The 17,666-nt window shown below is 38.2% G+C and overlaps 1 protein-coding gene across 1 annotated transcript; it reads left to right on the top strand.

The window, feature by feature from the left end:
- The first annotated feature begins 2,702 nt into the window (after positions 1-2,702).
- On the top strand, positions 2,703-15,889 carry c2h16orf70 (chromosome 2 C16orf70 homolog). The gene is made up of 16 exons (XM_012856684.3): positions 2,703-3,802; positions 5,316-5,398; positions 8,083-8,166; positions 8,273-8,316; positions 8,640-8,719; positions 8,799-8,893; positions 10,167-10,231; positions 10,406-10,518; positions 11,622-11,755; positions 11,899-11,982; positions 12,579-12,661; positions 12,772-12,815; positions 12,916-12,965; positions 14,216-14,274; positions 14,411-14,483; positions 15,744-15,889. Exons 1-16 carry the CDS (start codon positions 3,739-3,741, stop codon positions 15,837-15,839), a joined length of 1,251 nt encoding a protein of 416 aa, XP_012712138.2. The 5' UTR covers positions 2,703-3,738; the 3' UTR covers positions 15,840-15,889.
- Positions 15,890-17,666: the final 1,777 nt, after the last annotated feature.

Below are 17,666 nucleotides of genomic sequence, written 5' to 3'. Positions count from 1 at the left end.
TTAACTAGAGCAGCTGAGAGCTATTGATTGGAGTTTTTTTTGCAGCCACAGGACCTGCGCTCCTGGCAGACATTGTGTCGACTCAGTCTCTTCTGCAAACCAAAGTATTTTTGAGTGAAATTAAAGCTATGCAAGTCAGAAGAATAATGTGATTGTCTAATTGTTTTGTTGATAACCATTATAAGCCATAAAATGTGATAACATTGTATTTCTCTTCATTTCATGCAAACACTCAAGCTAATGTTTCACAAATAAATTGTGCAGGGTTGTGAACCCCTGGTTCAATTAGATACAGGGTGTATACCTGAAGCTGTTCACAGTGTTTTAGTTGCACAGCAGCCAAATTCAATTGTGAATTTGGAAACAGACATTTGCAGGTAATTTGCTTTATTTCCACCTGGAAACGAAATAGGACAGAAGAAAAAACATCAAAGGTCAAACGGAAAACATTATTGCTGCAAAGGATGCTGAATTATGGGTGTACTTAGTTTCCCTCACAAGACACAAGCCAGTCAATGAAACCTTTCTTTTCCCGTGATAATATACTTAAAATAAGATAGTTTGGTGGTCAAATTACATATTTGTGCTTTCATTGTGATTATTACATGTAATAGGGAATCATTTTACTTTATAAATCAGTTTAAGAATTTATTTTTCTATCTACTACATTTTGCTGTCAGTAATGAACCCTCAAAAAAATATAGGAATATTGTAGCAATTTTGTTGTATTATAATATATTATATTATTGAGTCATTATTAAAGAACTTTCTTGGCATTTAATTACACAACATATCACAATGTTTTAATAGCATCTAGGTCAGGACTTGGACTAGTCCACTCCAAAGTCTTAATTTACTTTTTCTCCAGGCATTCAGGCGGACCTCCTGGTGTGTTTTGGATCATAGCCCTGCTGCAGAACCCATGTTGGTTTCAGCTTGAGGTCACAAACAGATAGCCAGACCATCTCCCTCAGGGGTTTTTGGTAGACAGCAGAATTCATGGTTCCATTTATTGCAGCAAATCTTCCAGGTCCTCCAGCAGAAAAACAGCTCCAGGCCCTCACACTACCACCACCATCATCATTTACTGTTGCCGTGATGCTCTTTTTCTGAAATGCTGTGTTACTTTTACACCAGATGTCACGGGCCTTCTGAAAAGTTTAACTTTTGTCTTGGTAGTGTACAAAATATTTTCCCAAAAGTCTTGGGGCTCATCAATATGTGTTCTGGAAAACATTGTGGTGAGAGAGTCACAAAGACAAATCTGCTAAAACACCAGCTGTGAAACAAGATGGTGCAGATGAAGAAGAAGCCTCTAGAAACTTAACCTTTTTTGAAGACCTTGCATCACTGGTGCTTTTTTTATTTAAGTTTGTTGATTCGGGATCTCTCCAAGGGCTTGAGGACGAAACAACAGACAGATCCAGACAGATTTTTCTTCCTGACCTACAGGCTCCATAGAAGCTCCCTCTAAGGACCGCTGGACTCGCGGGATCAAATGTTCACACCAGAGTATGTACCTCAAATTACTCCAGCTAACACCGAAGCTAACTGCTAAGCTAATTGGATCCATAAACACTAGAATATGCTGGTGAAGATTCTCAGTCATCCAGGTCACGGTCATTCCAAAAAAGTTAAAAAACAAAACAACTGGATTTTTTTTTTTTTTTTTTTGTATACACAGTGCAGGGAGGAATGTTCTGATCTTTATATTGGAGAAACCAAACAACCTCTCCACAGATGCATGGCTCAACACAGGAGAGCTACCTCCTCAGGACAAGACTCTGCTGTCCACCTACACCTTAAGGACAAAGGACACTCTGTGAGGACCAACATGTTCACATTTTGGACAAAGAAGACAGTTTGAAAGGGGCGTGAAGGAAGCCATCTACATTAAGAGAGAAAAACAACCTTAAACAGACGAGGGGGCCACTTTTTTAGATAAACTCTAGAAGTGTGCATGTGCAGCCAGCAAGCGGAAACTGGCAAGGAACGTGCATACAAATTGGAGCTACATGATGACTGTCTTTTGGGACAACCAATAGATATGGCAATCCCCCAGAAATCGTAACTGAAAAATATTGCCCACTATATCTTTAATTATTCCTAAGGACTGCATTAAAATAGATTCTCTTTAAAGATTGTTTTTGTGACAACTTTTCTCTCATGTAAACACATATTAGCATAATGGTTAGCATTACCAAACATTTAGCCTACTTGTACAGATGAAAAGTGGCTTTAAGCCCCCTTTTCCCTAAGTTGACACCAATGGTCAAAAGGTTGACCGATGTTCCCCCTCGTTTTGGTTCTTTTTTGGTCTGCTAATCTGAAAAATGTAAAGCTGGAAGAATGAGCTGCTACGATCTGGCAACCCGCCTGAGTTCCGTCTCACGTGACTTCAACCCACTATTACTATTGGTGCACAATGGCATATTTACTTTGGCGTTGACCAGAAGTAAATATGTAGTTTTTTGGACCCGTCAAATTTTATAAACTAAATTATTTATATACCAGCTATACATTTAATTTCCAGTTAAATTAATTTAAATTATTTTACTTTTATTCTGCACCACTCTAGACATTGTGTGGACGTATTATTTTAAAAGAAATATTCGTTTTGATGAAAAATAGTTGCAGCGTTGAGGACGCAAAGTAAATTGGAAAACGGGAGTGACGTCATCGCGTTCTGCGCGTACAGGAAGTTGAGCCATCAGCTGATCCCGCTGGCTGTTGTTGATGTCTGAAGTTGCTGCTGCTGGTGCGGGCGGACGCTGCGTCTCTCTTATCGCCTCTCGACATTAACGGACGCGGCGACAGACCGAAAAGCGGGCACAGCAGCGGGCGTTTACCGGGCAAAAGGGACGCGGTACATTGCGTAGAGGTCTCAACCTGCGTCCCCGGCGGCGGCGGAGCTAGCTCCTGAGCTGAAGGGAGAGAAAAAAAAAACAGCCGCGACAGGCGACGGCGTCTCTTTGTTTGAGTCCCAGGCAGGATAACAACTTTCTCTCGTCTGACTCAAGTATTTTCCTCCTGCGACTAGTTTATTTATGTGTATAATTGATCACGAGCGCACCGTCAGGGCAGCTAATTGGACGGCTAACGCTAGCTTGTAGCTCAGATAAAACACATTTTTGAATGTTTTTTTTTCTTTCTTTCGTAACCGTCCGACATTTACTGATAGGAAGGATAACGGGCGGACTTATTTGTTTATTTCCACAGTCCCGTTTCTTCGTCGCGTCCCGCCGCTGAACAAGTGGGACTTATCTCTGCTCTGCGGCGGATGTCAGCTTGTTTTTATTGATTTTATTTTTTATTTTTAGAGGTCATAAACAAGCTGCTGCTTTGACTGACAGCTCGCTTTGTTTGTTTTAGGTTTGCTGGCAGGTTGCGTCATTTATTTATCAGCCCTTGCTGGATATTTTTGCTATTTTTTTTACGTGTTACACATATACATCATATGGTAAAACTGTGCTAGGAAAGTTTTTTTTAAAAAAACTTATACCTCACCTTTTAACCGATTTAACATAAGGATACATATCATGAGATAAGAAAGGGTCCGTTTTGAGGCTCAGGAATTTGGCAGCTTTGGGAGAAAAATAGAGGTTGGTAGTTATGATCTAAAATAGAAAACTAAAACTGCTGCGAGAAGTCGCTGTTATCAGGGAGAGCCAGCAGAAACACAGGCAGGGTCCCACAGTGTCTTGAGGTGAGGTGAGCTGCCCCCCCCACTACTTGCCAATGCTGGATCTGGAGGTGGTCCCTGAGAGATCACTAGGAAATGAGCAATGGGAATTCGCCTTAGGTGAGTGACAAAACCCCGTTCCTCAAAAATGGCAGCCTTAGGAGAAAAATAGATATTGGTAGTAGCCATGTTCAAGAAACTGTCACAATACTGCCCTCTAAGTAGGGCTGGACGATAATTCAATAACAATATATAACAATTGATAGATGTATATCGATGATAGAAAACAAAAAGGATCAATAAAAAGTTCAATTCAATAAAGGTTTTCCTTTCTTTTGCATTGTAGCCATCTAGGTTAATATTACATCATTACATCCTCCTAACCAATCACAACGCAGACACAGTAAAGCCCCGCCCACTTCAGGGAGTTCAGAGAGCACGTGTTCTTTTTAATTTTTTAAAAACTTGCAGTTTTGCTAAACAGTTGGTTGAATAAAGGGTTGAGTTTGAGTGTTTGTGTTCTGTATCTAAAAAAAGTTGTTAAGCAACAGCATAAAACAGCCAAGGGCTGCACTTAAAATATATGTTTTGAATTTGTTCTAATCGATAACTATCATTATTGATCAAAATTATTTCTTTTATCGATATGCCTTTTTTGCTATTATCGTCCAGCCCTACCTTCTAAGTAAGTTAGAATAACATTTAGAAAGTTGTTTATTTCAGCGATTTATATAAAAAAAATTTAAACTCGTGTTAATACACCACATGCACAAAGTGACAAAGCTGTTATTTCTGTTAATTTTGACAATTATGGCTCACAGTTAATGGAAAATGGAGTTTGTCCGAAAATTTTAAGATCACATAAGACCAATAGAAAGTATTTGTAATGCAGACATGTTAACGGCCTACACGGTGGGGAAGGCTGGGCGTTGTCTAGCTAACAGACCGTCATATGGCCACAAAAGGGCATTGCTAAAAAAATAAATAAAAAAACTATTCACAGAATGCCTGATTCAAGCATTTTAGTGGAAAGTTGAGTGGAAGGAAAAAGTGTGTTGAGATTGGAGTCAGTGCATTAGGAGCACCACGAGGGTTAGAACTGTCACGTTCCTTTTGCAAAGTCACTTCTGAACCGGAGACAACAGGAGCCTCTTACATATGAGAAGGAGGACTGGACTGTTGCTTAGTGGGTCAAACTCCTCTTTTTAAGATGGAAAAGTAAATGTAACATTTGCGTAGGATGCATTTCTTTTGGCTCATTTCTGTATTAAAAATAATTTTGTTTTTTGTAATGTTCTGAGAAACTTAATTGGGAGTTTTCATTAGCTATAATAACCAAAATAACCTGAAATAAAAGCTTGACGTACGTCCCTGTGTGTGTGTGTGTGTAATGAACCTATATAATACACAAGTTTAACTTTTTGAATTGATTTTCTGAAATAAAATTATTCTAATTTGCCAACATGTTCCTGCAGATATCTGTACACCTGTGTATAAATTAGGCCTGTCTAAAGATGACGTTTGCTGTGAAATTACTAACACATGAACTCAGTTAATAGAGATAGCATTAAGCCACATTCAGGACTTTGGGACACTGTTGTGTTCTTATGAGTGTGTGTCTTTATTTTTACAGGGATGCCATTTTCCCAGGCCATCTCTATCCTCCAGAAACACTGCCGTATAATCAAAAATGTCCAGGTGCTATACAGCGAACAGGTAAAATGGCCACATATCTGCTCCTAGGTCCTCCACTGGTTGTGTAACCTCCAAAAATGTTAATCAGCTTGCACAAGAGTCCCTGTTTTGGCAGTACTGCGAGTTTTGCAGACTTTCCTCAGTTTCATAAGATTTATTTTTGAACTAAATCTTTGGTCAGATTGTCAGCCCCCACCTACCCTGTTATGAAGGGAGGATGATCCAACATTCAGGTTGTTGTTCAGAAAATATAAATGGTTTTAATAATTTTTCTGAACGTGCTTCAAACTTTTTTGCACATTTTCATATCCATCCTGTGAAGTGATTGTTTTTAGGGCAATGTAAATCTGACCTATGAATCATTTAAGTTAATTAAAAATAACCTCTTTTATTAAACTGTTATTTTAAATGTTTGCGTTATGGTTCTTCTTTACTCTGTCTTATTACAGTCTTGGTTATTTTGACCCTTTGGGACATTAAAGCTTTTGAGCTTTGTTCTTTTTATCTTTGACTTTGGTGCTAATGATTTTAGCTTTTAGATGCGTCTCTGCTTCAACACACCTGACTCAAACTTTAGCTCTTTAGCAAAGAGTTGGACGGCACATTAGTCGGGCAATTTGATTCAGATGTGTCGGGCAAGGGGCAAATCTAAAAGTTTTAGGACACTCGAGGATTTCAGTCTGAGATCACTAATTTAAAAGTAATCCACTTAGAGTTTGCTGTATGGTGTTTATGTGGTTCCAGTCAATATCTATGAACAGGAGGGTCACTATTCGTTATTTGGATTCGATCTGGGGAGGAAACAATCGGATTAATCATGATTGATTAATGAAATGGTCGTCAACTAATTTAGTAACTGAATCAAATTGTTAACTAGAGTCTACAGACTGTAAAATATGTCATCTGCTCAAAGAACAAAAACAACAAAACTCAGAGCAGCAATCAAGCCGACACTTTACAAAAAAAAAAAAGATTTTACATTTAAGATGAAAACCCTTCTTTGTCTGTAAATCCAGAACTACTGGCTTAGTTTAGGCTTCACGCAGTTCTAGTTCTGTTAAAAAAAAGCACTTTGGCTGTTTGATTATTAATCTGTTAATTAAAAAATAGAACACAGACTAAACAATAAGCAAAATAATAGTTGCAGTCCTAGTTATATTGTCTGCTGATTTGCAGATCAGAGTTTATTTTCTCTCATAAGAGACAAGCCGACCAAATTAGAATAAAGGTGAAGTGAAAATTCAACTAGTTTAAAGTTGAGGTGGGTAAAAATTCTGATTCGTCAATGCATTGCAATTAATTCTTTACCAATTCAATATTTAATCATAAAATCCTCTGAATTGATTAGTTCCTCTGGCCACTGGGTTAATAAGCGGCAATTGAGGGATTAAGTGGTTTGGAAAATGGATGGATGGATGGATGGAATTATTTACTTTTATATCACTCTTAACTTCCTTCTATTGTAGTTCCAATCCCTGTTTGCACCAGTTAACTCTTATGAAATACAAATCCTGATCAAACCTCCAAGTGACCTTCTTCTTGTTAATATTTATTAGATATCAAACCACATTTATTTACACCGAACTATAAGCAGATTATAGAAAATTACTTTAAAGTGTTATTTGTCAAAGTGGGTGGCAACCCACATTTCTCTGACTCTTTTCCTGAAATATAATGTTCTCACTGCTCTTTGTAAGCATCTAATACATCCAGCATGGGCATCAACGGATGTGAAAGTCTATCAAGCAGGATTCCTTATTTATGAGTTACACCAGCATTTAATTTCCCTTAGGGATTAATAGTGTTTTTGAATTTAATCGAATTATTGTCAAGCATAATTTTCTTTTTTTGCACAAGTTGAAACTGCAGTGATGGTTTTGATTTGATATATTGTGCAGCTCTAATGCTGTATAATATTAGGATAACATGCATAATGTGATTATATTGATTAACGTTGCAATAACAATGTGACAGATAAATAAAAAATTAAATGTGTTAATGACTTTCTGCATTGGGTTGATGACAAACAGAACCCAGATAATGAGTAGCGCATCCAGCTTCTGGTGTTAAAAAAAAGTAATCTCAGAAATTTCATAGAAAAAGTTACTTGTGGTATTTTTTTATATGGAAATGACTTAGTTGTAGTTTCTTAATGACCTTGCCACCTGTTCTGGAGTTTTTTTCTATACTAAAAGCAGCAAGTATAACCAAATATTTTACAGATATTAGAGAGACTGAATTCGTGGTAGTTAATTAGCTTAATTTGCTTTGTGTGCAATATGCTGTTTTTTTTCCAATATATATTTAGGGCAATGTTATATAGCCATTGCGTACTATAATATCACAATAATGTTAAAATTAGCATAAATGGTGCAGCACTGCAGCTGTAGTTCGAACAGGGATATGCATCACATTTACAGATCTACTCTGCCTCCAAAGAAAGTGACTCTCCAGTTCAGACAATAACATTGGCTTGTCTTCCCCTGACACCTTCGCTGGTTGTAGATTTTTTTTATTTTATTTTTTTCTATTAAGTAGCACAAAAAGACTGACATGACACTATCCGCACTTTGGGGTTTGCAAGAGAGTTCTCTAAGCAGCTAAATGTTTTAAGTTAGCTGTGAATGCATCTAGTAAAGCTTAGGTTTTACAGTAATTTCAACTAAAGTGGATTATTTTTAATTCTTGACCTAATCTTCCTGCAGACACCACTCAGCCATGACCTCATACTGAACCTGACTCAGGATGGGATTAAACTGCTGTTTGATGCCACAAATCAGAGACTCAAGGTGAAAATGGCTCATTTAGCCCAGATCTCAAACTCCCATTGTGGCATTGACCCTCGTCACTTACAGCCTCTTTATTACTGGTTTTATTTATGCTTTGATTTGTTAGGTGATTGAAGTGTACGACCTGAGCAAAGTCAAATTAAAGTACTGGTGAGTAGAAAGATTTTTACAATCACAATAATGTTAGACTCCTGCTTTATCTTGCATCTATATTCAATTATTTCTCATTGGCTGGTGATGAGTCTATAAAATTTAAAAGGCCATTTTCCTCTGTGAGACCCACAGCTGCTCAGTCATCTCACAATAATTGAATCTGCTCTGGTTAATGTGTCTCTGAGATTAGGTTTTTATTATTGTCTTTCTTCCTGCAGGACCATTTCCAGTTGCCATAAGTAGTTTTATTCTCTAATGAGACCCTTTCTATATTAATGTTAACAGACCCAACATGCTGTTTTGTGTGTGTTGTCTTTTAGTGGAGTCCATTTCAACTCTCAGGCCATCGCCCCCACAATAGAGCAAATAGACCAGTCATTTGGGGCTACACACCCTGGAGGTACTTAATGACAAAGTTTGTATTGGTCAAGAAACACAATTTAATTTAGTTTAATTACTGTTGTCCTCTCCCTGTGCAGTTTATAATGCTGCAGAGCAGTTGTTCCATCTCAACTTTCGAGGACTTTCCTTTTCCTTTCAACTGGACTCGTGGAACGAAGCTCCAAAATACGAGGTAAGGATGACTGGACCGGTTCCCTTCTCAGACGGTTAAAGAAGAGTTGTCAGTCTTCTTTATGTTTAAAGAATGAACCTTAATGCATATAGCTGGTTGTGAACTCCTGTGTTAGACCCATCTGAAATATTAAAGATAAACGCTACAAGTGAACAGAATCACAGTTTCAAATAAAGTTTTTCAGTTATCTATATCTAAAATGATTTATACCCTTTGCACCAGTGAATTGGCAAAGCATTGCATGTGTTTTATGGGAAGTTTTCTGCCTGGTTCAGTTGGTATGTTTGATGATTAATCGTCTGTGATAAGCTCCGGGTCCCTGAGGTTGGAAGGCCTCCTTGCCATGACCCTAATGTTTTGCTTCTTTCAGCGTTTCTCTGCAATATTGAAATTGGGATCAGTAATTGTGCCACGGGTGACTTTGTTTTGACATTTTATGTCTTTGCCCCGCTGAATAAATGTGTTTGAAATAAACTTTGGGTTGTTATAATTTTTCTGAATTACATTTATGTTACTGCAATAAGAATATTTATCTTTAAACTTAACACGAGTAATGTGGAAGCGTTATTTATAGACTTCAGGTATACTGACTTCCTATACATGAGGGAAAAGCCTTTGGAAAAAAATTGCTCAAATGTAGGCTGTTGATAAAAACCAAAGAATATTAAAAATGCTTTTAGATTGCAGTTTAAGATTGAGTCCAGCACTTGGAGACTAAACTTGTTGATTAGAATCATTGTTTATTGTGGCTGATTAAGACTTTAAACATATCTTTATTAGGTGGACTAATAAATGTGGCTAGCTCTGTATTCACTCATTCTAATCTTTTTACGGTTCTTTGCATATTTTGCAAATAATCCGGAAAATACAATGACTAGTGTTGTGTTATTTAGAGACAAAAGTTGTGAACTTCTTTAAGCTCAATCATCTAATGCATCTAATAGCTGATCTAATTAAGGTTTTGTTTTTGTTTAATTGGTAAACAAAACTATATATATATATATATAAAACTATAATATATATATATATATATATATATATATATATATATATATATATATATATATATATATATATATATATATATATATATATATATATATATATATGTGTATATATATATATATGTGTATATATATATATATATGTGTATATATGTGTATATATATATATATATGTGTATATATATATATGTGTATATATATATTATCAATCATGTAATTAGCCCCAGCTGTTTTGCACAGACTAACTTTGTTGTGGTTTCATCCTGCAGATTCCACATGGAGCCATGGTCAAGAGGATGCACATCTACACTGGCAACAACCTACAAGAGACAAAGTACATAATAACCACAACAATTCCATGTGGCTCAATGCAACTTTCCTGTTAAAGGACGTTAATCTAAACATTAATGTGTTTTACAGATTCTCAAATCAAGTTAAGAGCAAATAGCTGGCGTTGGGATGAAATTTGAAGTCATTACAGACTCTCATGTTTCTTGTGTGTTCTCAGAGCTCCTGCGATGCCGTTGGCTTGTTTCATGGGCAACATTTATGCAGAGTGCGTAGACGTCCTGAGAGACGGGGCGGGTCCTCTGGGGCTCAAACTTCGCCTTCTCACAGCAGGTAACACCCTTCACCTGGTTCGTCTGTAAGAGGCCACAATAAAACTGTAGGTTGTATGACGCTTCTGCTGTAGAAGTCACCCAGCAGGGGTCGGTTGCTGCTCTGAAGTGGTGTCCTCTTGGTTTTTCTGGGTTTAGCTCATTTAGGTTGGAAATCAGTCGCCTGGATCAGAGACTTGACAAACAGAACAGAGTTTGTGTGACTAAAGGGTTTTGTGTCTGGTCAGCAGCTCAGGAGCACCACAGGGGACTGTACTCTTACCGTTCCTTTTTACTTGGTTCAGACTTCCAGAAAGACTAAAATAAAATACTAAAATGTCTCTGCAGTCATTGGGTAGAGTCCAGGGACTTTGAGGACCACTTTATGGCAGGGCGTGGAAGCAGTCACCCCATCTTGATTGTGAATAAAACAAAGGAGATGGTTGTAGATTTCAGGAGAAACAAAATACGTTAAACAATATTTCCTTTTTGGGAATAGAAGTGCCGGTGTTCACCTGGACAGCAGATTGGATGGGAATGGAACTGTGAGGCAGTCTACGAGAAGAGACCAAGCAGGCTGGACTTCCTGAGAAAACTTGGGTTCTTCAGTGTTTGCAGCAAAGTGCTGCCGATCAATAAGTTTGTTGTGGAGAGTATGATCTCTGAGTAATATTTGGGGTTTACATTAGTGAAAATTAGCCTTATTGGTGGCTGTTTAAATCATTCAACTTTTCTTATTTACAATCTATCCAGTATCTGTATCTATAAATTAATTTAGCTAGATGGAATCAGTTTGGTATTTTTAAAGTCTGAATAACAAGTAAATGCCAGAGACTTTATGGAAAAGTCCGATACAGTGACAGAACTTGCTGGTTAAACTAATTTATTTCTTTAAATATACATACAGTTGCCTGAATTGTGGCTGAGTTTAACCCTAACAGTCCAGAAGAAGGAAGAAACCCACCACTACGATTTCTGAAAAAAATAAGGTTACGCGTTAAAATAAAGGAGTTTTGAACAACTGTGATAGAAACTGTAAAAAACAAAGGCAGTTGAGAAAAACAGCATTAGAATAAGATTTACGAGTTTGTGTGAAGGTGAAATTATCTCCTGGTTCTGCTGCAGGTTCTGGGCTCGGTGTGATTGCTGATGCTAAGGTCCGGTATCTGGAGAGGAGCATCTTCTTTGGTGACTCCTGTCAGGATGTTCTGGGCGCTCTGGGCTCGCCACACAAAGTCTTCTACAAATCTGAGGACAAGGTCGGAGCTGTTTCTCTCTAAGTGGACTTTTACTCCTTATCAGTGTTTTCACTCTGTGTTATCTATTTTTTTTAAAGTCTTAATCTGTGTTGGGTTTCTTTGAATAAATTGTAAGTATTGTCACTTTTTGCTGTGTGTTTTAGATGAAGATCCACTCTCCGTCTCCTCACAAGCAGGTTCCCTCTAAATGTAACGACTACTTCTTCAACTACTTCACCCTCGGAGTGGTACGTGTGCACAGCCTGGGAATAAACATGTAAATGTTTATGAGCATGGCCCCAAACATTTAGTAGTTCTATAATTGTGATTCTGGGAAGTTTGAGAGGTAAACTACGGGACCTGATGCTGTTTCTTTTCTCTGCTGTATGATTGCAAGCAATTTAAGGGGTTTGCTGGTGCATCCCTGTAAGCGCCAGGCATTACCGTAGTTATAGACAAGTGTGTAAGCAGAACAAAGCATCATCAGCAACAGGTTTGGATACAATGTCATCACAGTTGGTGTCTTTAAGACTAACTGTGTCCAACATGAGCCTGTGGTTCTCCTCTCTGTCATTTTGCAGTTTGACTTAAACAGATGTTTATGCAGGCGGTGAACTTTGCGGGTCACCGCCTGAATTCCTGGAGCGGTTTGGGCCGTCCGCTCTGGGAAAGTAAACAAGCTGAACTCATCTGGGGCAACTGTTGAGATGGGCTTAAAAAAGCAGCACAGCAAGGTTCTGTGTGAAGCTGCAGGGCTGCGTTTATCTGTACTTACTCACTCGCTGCTGGAGGCTAGCTCTGTTAAAAATGCTGCGGCTGATGGATGGGTTTTGTTATGTTCCAGGACATCCTGTTTGACTCGACGACTCACCTGGTTAAGAAGTTCGTCCTTCACACGAACTACCCGGGGCATTACAACTTTAATATGTAAATATTTCCTGCTTTTTGGTCAAGCTTATGTTCTCATCACCACCGCTTCTACATCTCAGATGTTTAATTTAATCCTTTGATGTGATTGGTTATCTCTGCTGACACAGATACCATCGTTGTGACTTTAAGATCCCACTAGTCATTAAAAAAGGTGAGCTTTCTCTCGTTTGGTCTGATGCCTGTGAGTTTTAATCTCCTCTTTAGTGCTTTAATGAGATCTTTCTTTAACCTGATGTTGTTTTCTGACTCAGAAGGAGCAGATTCTCTGACAGAGGAATGCATCTTAACAACCTACAGCAAGGTCAGTTATGAGGAGAAAACCGTAAACGCAAAACAGTTCCTTTTTAAAAGATTTGGAAATTTAGATTTTTAGGCCTTGTATCATTAGGAATTATGGAAAAAATATTTTTTTAACTACAAATCTAGTTGGATCTCCTAATGTATCACGTTTCCATCTCCATCAGACCAGTAGTGATGTTTTTACCTTCAATTATTAGGTTTCATCTTAAATTGTTAGCGTATAATATCTTGGATGTGATTAATTTATAATCCTAATCTACAGCCGTTATGTAAACCTTTTTTAAAAATGACCGACATGCTTACACCATAATTTAAAAGAATAACACAATTACAACAATATTACCATCTATATTATTCATTCACTATTATTCGTATTCATACACTTGAAAATTTAGAATATAAACCAACAAAACCAAGAATGCTTATTGCACAGAATATTCTACAATTTTGCCCTTCTGCTCATTAGACATTTTCAGTCTAACCAGTCAATTAGCCTAAAAATTTAGGCTACAAATCTAATCATGTTTCCAGCTGTAACTGTAAAACATTGTTAACTTAATAATTATAATATAAATCAGTTTTATTTATAATGCACTTTACATAAAAAATCTCTACAGCCAATAATACAATATAATTAAAAACACAAACAATAAATTGCACCAGTAAAATTAGTGATTGCAACACAAACAATGAAAAATAAAAGTAGGACAAAATAAGAGGGCTCTGTTCCTTTAGTTTTACACACCGTGACTCGCTGTGGTTTTCCTGAACAGAAATATTTCCAAAAAGATAATTTTTTTCTCTCTTTCAAGCGAGGAGAAAAAAGTCTTTCAGCCAGCTGACCAGCAGAGCTGCAGCGGCTTTGAAGCCACAACATTTAAAAGCAGTAGCAGACTTCTTATCACCGGTTACCAGAATACGTCCAACAGCATGTTTGACGTGTTTGAATTACAGTCCTGACATCAGTTGACTCCTATCACTGTTTTCTTTTAAAAACCTGTTAAACCTAGATTATAGATTTTTCCTGGATTTCCTCTAAGCATACTCACTCTGAAAGTAGCCTGTCTGTCGTGTCTATTGAGCAGGTTTTGAATCTGGCACAATGACAGCTTACTTATTCGTCCACTGAATATGATTCTCTGTTCATTTAGGGATTTAGTTGATGTACACCTGAGTTGTCAGCAGCAGTATTCATGTATTTATTTCTAAAAATGTGCTTTGATGAGCTTTCTCCGTATGTTTCTCCGTCAGTGGGATCAGATTCAGGAGCTACTGGGTTATCCGATGGAAAAACCAGTGGTCCTTCACAGGTAAACGAGCTGATCATGAATATACAGAACAGAGTCCATATGTATCACACAAAGGTTTTAAATGGGTCAACGGTCAAGTGATGATGCGTCGACCTCTAAATATAAGCTATTCTCATCTGATGTTTGTTTTTGACAGGTCTTCATCGGCCAACAACACAAACCCGTTCGGTTCCACTTTCTGCTTCGGACTGCAGAGGATGATTTTTGAGGTCAGAACTTTCTGCATGTCTATGTTTCATAGCGGAGATTAGCGTTCGCTCTGTCCGTGTGGGAAACAATGTCCAACAAATCTTCTGTCATCGCTGTAACAACAAAATATGTCACCTTAGATAAAACGCCCGACATACTTCAAAAGTAATAAACTTGGCTGTGTTACATTGCCAGCAGGTGGCGCTACACAAACCTTTACTGAAGGCTGCAGCACAGAGTTGGAGTTCTTAACAGGTCAAAAAACAAGGGAAAGATTGGAATAGGGCATGTTAGCAGCAACGCTTCATATTCTAGGCCTAGTCCTAAACCCACACAAGTTTTTACTGCTTCAACAATCTGGTTTAAATTATAAAGCTCTGCAGAACCTTATGACGATTTGTAAAAGCTGTTCCCGTCATTTCAGTCAGGTTATTGGAGCTCAAAAAAACATTAAAACATGCAGGACAGGACCAGAGGTGGGAAATAGGGTTATATATATATATATATATATATATATATATATATATATATATATATATATATATATATATATATATATATATATATATATATATATATATATAAAACCCTATTTCCCACCTCTGTTCCCACCTATATATATATATATACTATTATATTATATTATAGCTGTTATCATGGCTGTAATTTCGATGGCATTTTTAATTTTATGGCCAGAGATCTATGCTGAGCTTGTAAAAATAAGATGAATCGTGATCCTAGAGATGGTGAATATTTCCAACACCTTGGTTAAGCTTATGGTGAAGCTGCTCTTTCTTTGCAATGCAAGAAACAAGCTGAGAGCAAATATGAGGAATCTGTTAATGAGACTTTCTGAATGTCATTAAAACATTTGTCTCTGCAGAATTTATTATCATGCTATCGTCTAAATGTCATTTTTTTGTCCATCTGTCCATTTATCTGACTCTGTCCATCCGTTCATTTTCAGACCTTCCATATCTAAAGAAAAGAGGCAAAAAGATGGATTAAGAATTCAGTAAATCTGGAGAAGTCCTGACATAAAGAACGTCCTGTAATAGTTCTTCTACAGCTGAACCCGTTAAAACCTTAGCTCAACGTGTGGAACAGAGTTAACCCCAAAAACAACTTTGTTTATTTACAGCTTATCTTGGTTGTTAAATGTTTTGCACTTGAAAATTAGTGATTCCTTGTTTTTAAGCATGAACTTAAAGCCCAATTTGAACCTACTTGTTCTGAACATGCATCGTGTCTCTTTAACGCCCTCTTGTGTTCTTCTGCAGGTGATGCAGAATAACCACATAGCTTCAGTGACCCTCTATGGAGCTCCACGGACCACCGGTCAAGCCCGGCCCGAGTCCAGCGCTAGTTCTCACTGAACCAGATTTTTAGCTGAGCAGGTCTGACAGAATAACTATAAACTTGCTCAGAGTGAATGGATAAACGGTAGAACCAGACCTCCTGTCCCTCATTTGGTACCAAGATTCGTTCGCCTGTTCAGGCACGCCCCACTCAACAAAGCTGAGCTGTTCCAGCAGGGAAATGGTTCTGCTCTGGGAGCATTGAGTATGCTTAACAAAAGAAAGCTTTAAAATCTGCATCCTCAGCTAATTTCATCCTGTGACGCCCAGAACCAAAGACGGTTCTGCTTGCCTGTACAACATGAGGAGCTTCACACCATTGTGAGACGATATTTGGATTCATCCGCCGCAAATCTCATCGAACCAGAAACAGCTTGCAGGAGAAAACGCATAAACTAATAAAACTACATCAGCCAACCACACTGCCATCCCGGTAAGCCCAGCTCGTCTTCCTTCTTCAGGACCGCTTCAAACTGGGCCCAGCCAAACCCGTCCAATCCTGCGCCGTGAGCCCGGACACGTTTAAAGCTAAACGTCCATTTCTGTCCGTAACGAGGAGACCCAGCCTAACCCAAGCTACACATCATCGGATCAGGTGATCCCGAACTGACGCCTCTCATAGAGCAGAAACGTCCAAACATGAATCATCATCATCTCCACCTTTGCCGTCCTTCATCTTCATGTTGTGGCCGGAAACACTTGCTTCCTTAACCCAGAACTGCGGCTGTTAGCTTCGGACTTTTACCATTCTCTGCCACAGCAATCATCTCCGAGTGTTTACCTGCTCAAGGTTTTTTTTTTTTTTTAAACATTTCAACAGACTTTAACTGCAGCATTTTCATCATTTCAGCTCCTTTGGTTAATGAGTTCCTGATAAACTACGGCTGGTTTAGATGTTTTGAACAAAATACAGGCCTGGAGGCTCAACCCGAGAACCCGCGCGACTGAACGAGGGGCAACCTACGAAAAGCACAACAGGAAGTGCTCTTGCTTTGCTTGAGTGATTGAAAAATCTTCCTGCATGTTCTGTTTGGGCCTCATCATAGCAACCATTTTCGTTGTGTAATAATAATTTGTTGTGATTCATTTGTTAACATTTGCACTAATGCACACGTTTTTACTTGATCGTGCCCCATCCTTTGAGGTGGAAATGTATTGGAAGAGTCGAAGGGACGACGCTGAGTGTGTGGGTGACTGTGTGTTGGTTCTGTGTGCCGGAGCAGATGTGAGGCAGTATCGGGTCTCTATCATCATGTTCTGTTTATGTCTCATCTTTCTACAGTGCTTTCTTCTCTGCGTCTGATTTATGAGTTGCATTTCATCCGTCTGCTCTGCCTGCAGCTGTCTCTTTGTTTAGTTGCCAAACGCTAAAGCCAAAGACCTTTTTAGGATTCTTTCATTTGATTAGTGTTATTTTCTCGTCTATGATCGCCTGCAGAGTCTCGGATTTTACTAATTACTAAATTCATGTGTCTGTCAGTTTTGACAGTGATCGTCTAACCTGACCAGCCGACCTTCAGCTCATCTGTTTTGGATAAGACGCATCGCATTAAGTGTCAGCTCGTACTGTGGTTAATGTCCTCGGTGAACTGGGACTTGGACAGCCGTCATGTCTGTAGTTGTATACCCGACTTTGTCTTGGGGGAAAAAAAAAAAATGGAGAAGATCCATTATTTCTTTGTCAACTCCTTCCCCAACGTGTAATTTACATTGTTTTTAATTACAAATCTATTAATAAACTGTGCATTTCATTTGAACAGGAGGTCATTGTTCCTTGAGGCAAAGGTTATTGTTTTTCTGGTTTTGTTAAATATAAGGGTTAATTACTGTGCCTTTAAAGTTATC

Source organism: Fundulus heteroclitus, chromosome 2, assembly GCF_011125445.2.
Source record: "Fundulus heteroclitus isolate FHET01 chromosome 2, MU-UCD_Fhet_4.1, whole genome shotgun sequence".
Taxonomy (NCBI): Eukaryota; Metazoa; Chordata; class Actinopteri; order Cyprinodontiformes; family Fundulidae; genus Fundulus; species Fundulus heteroclitus.
Note: the sequence above shows the minus strand (reverse complement) of the source record. Positions and strands in the feature narration are given on the sequence as shown.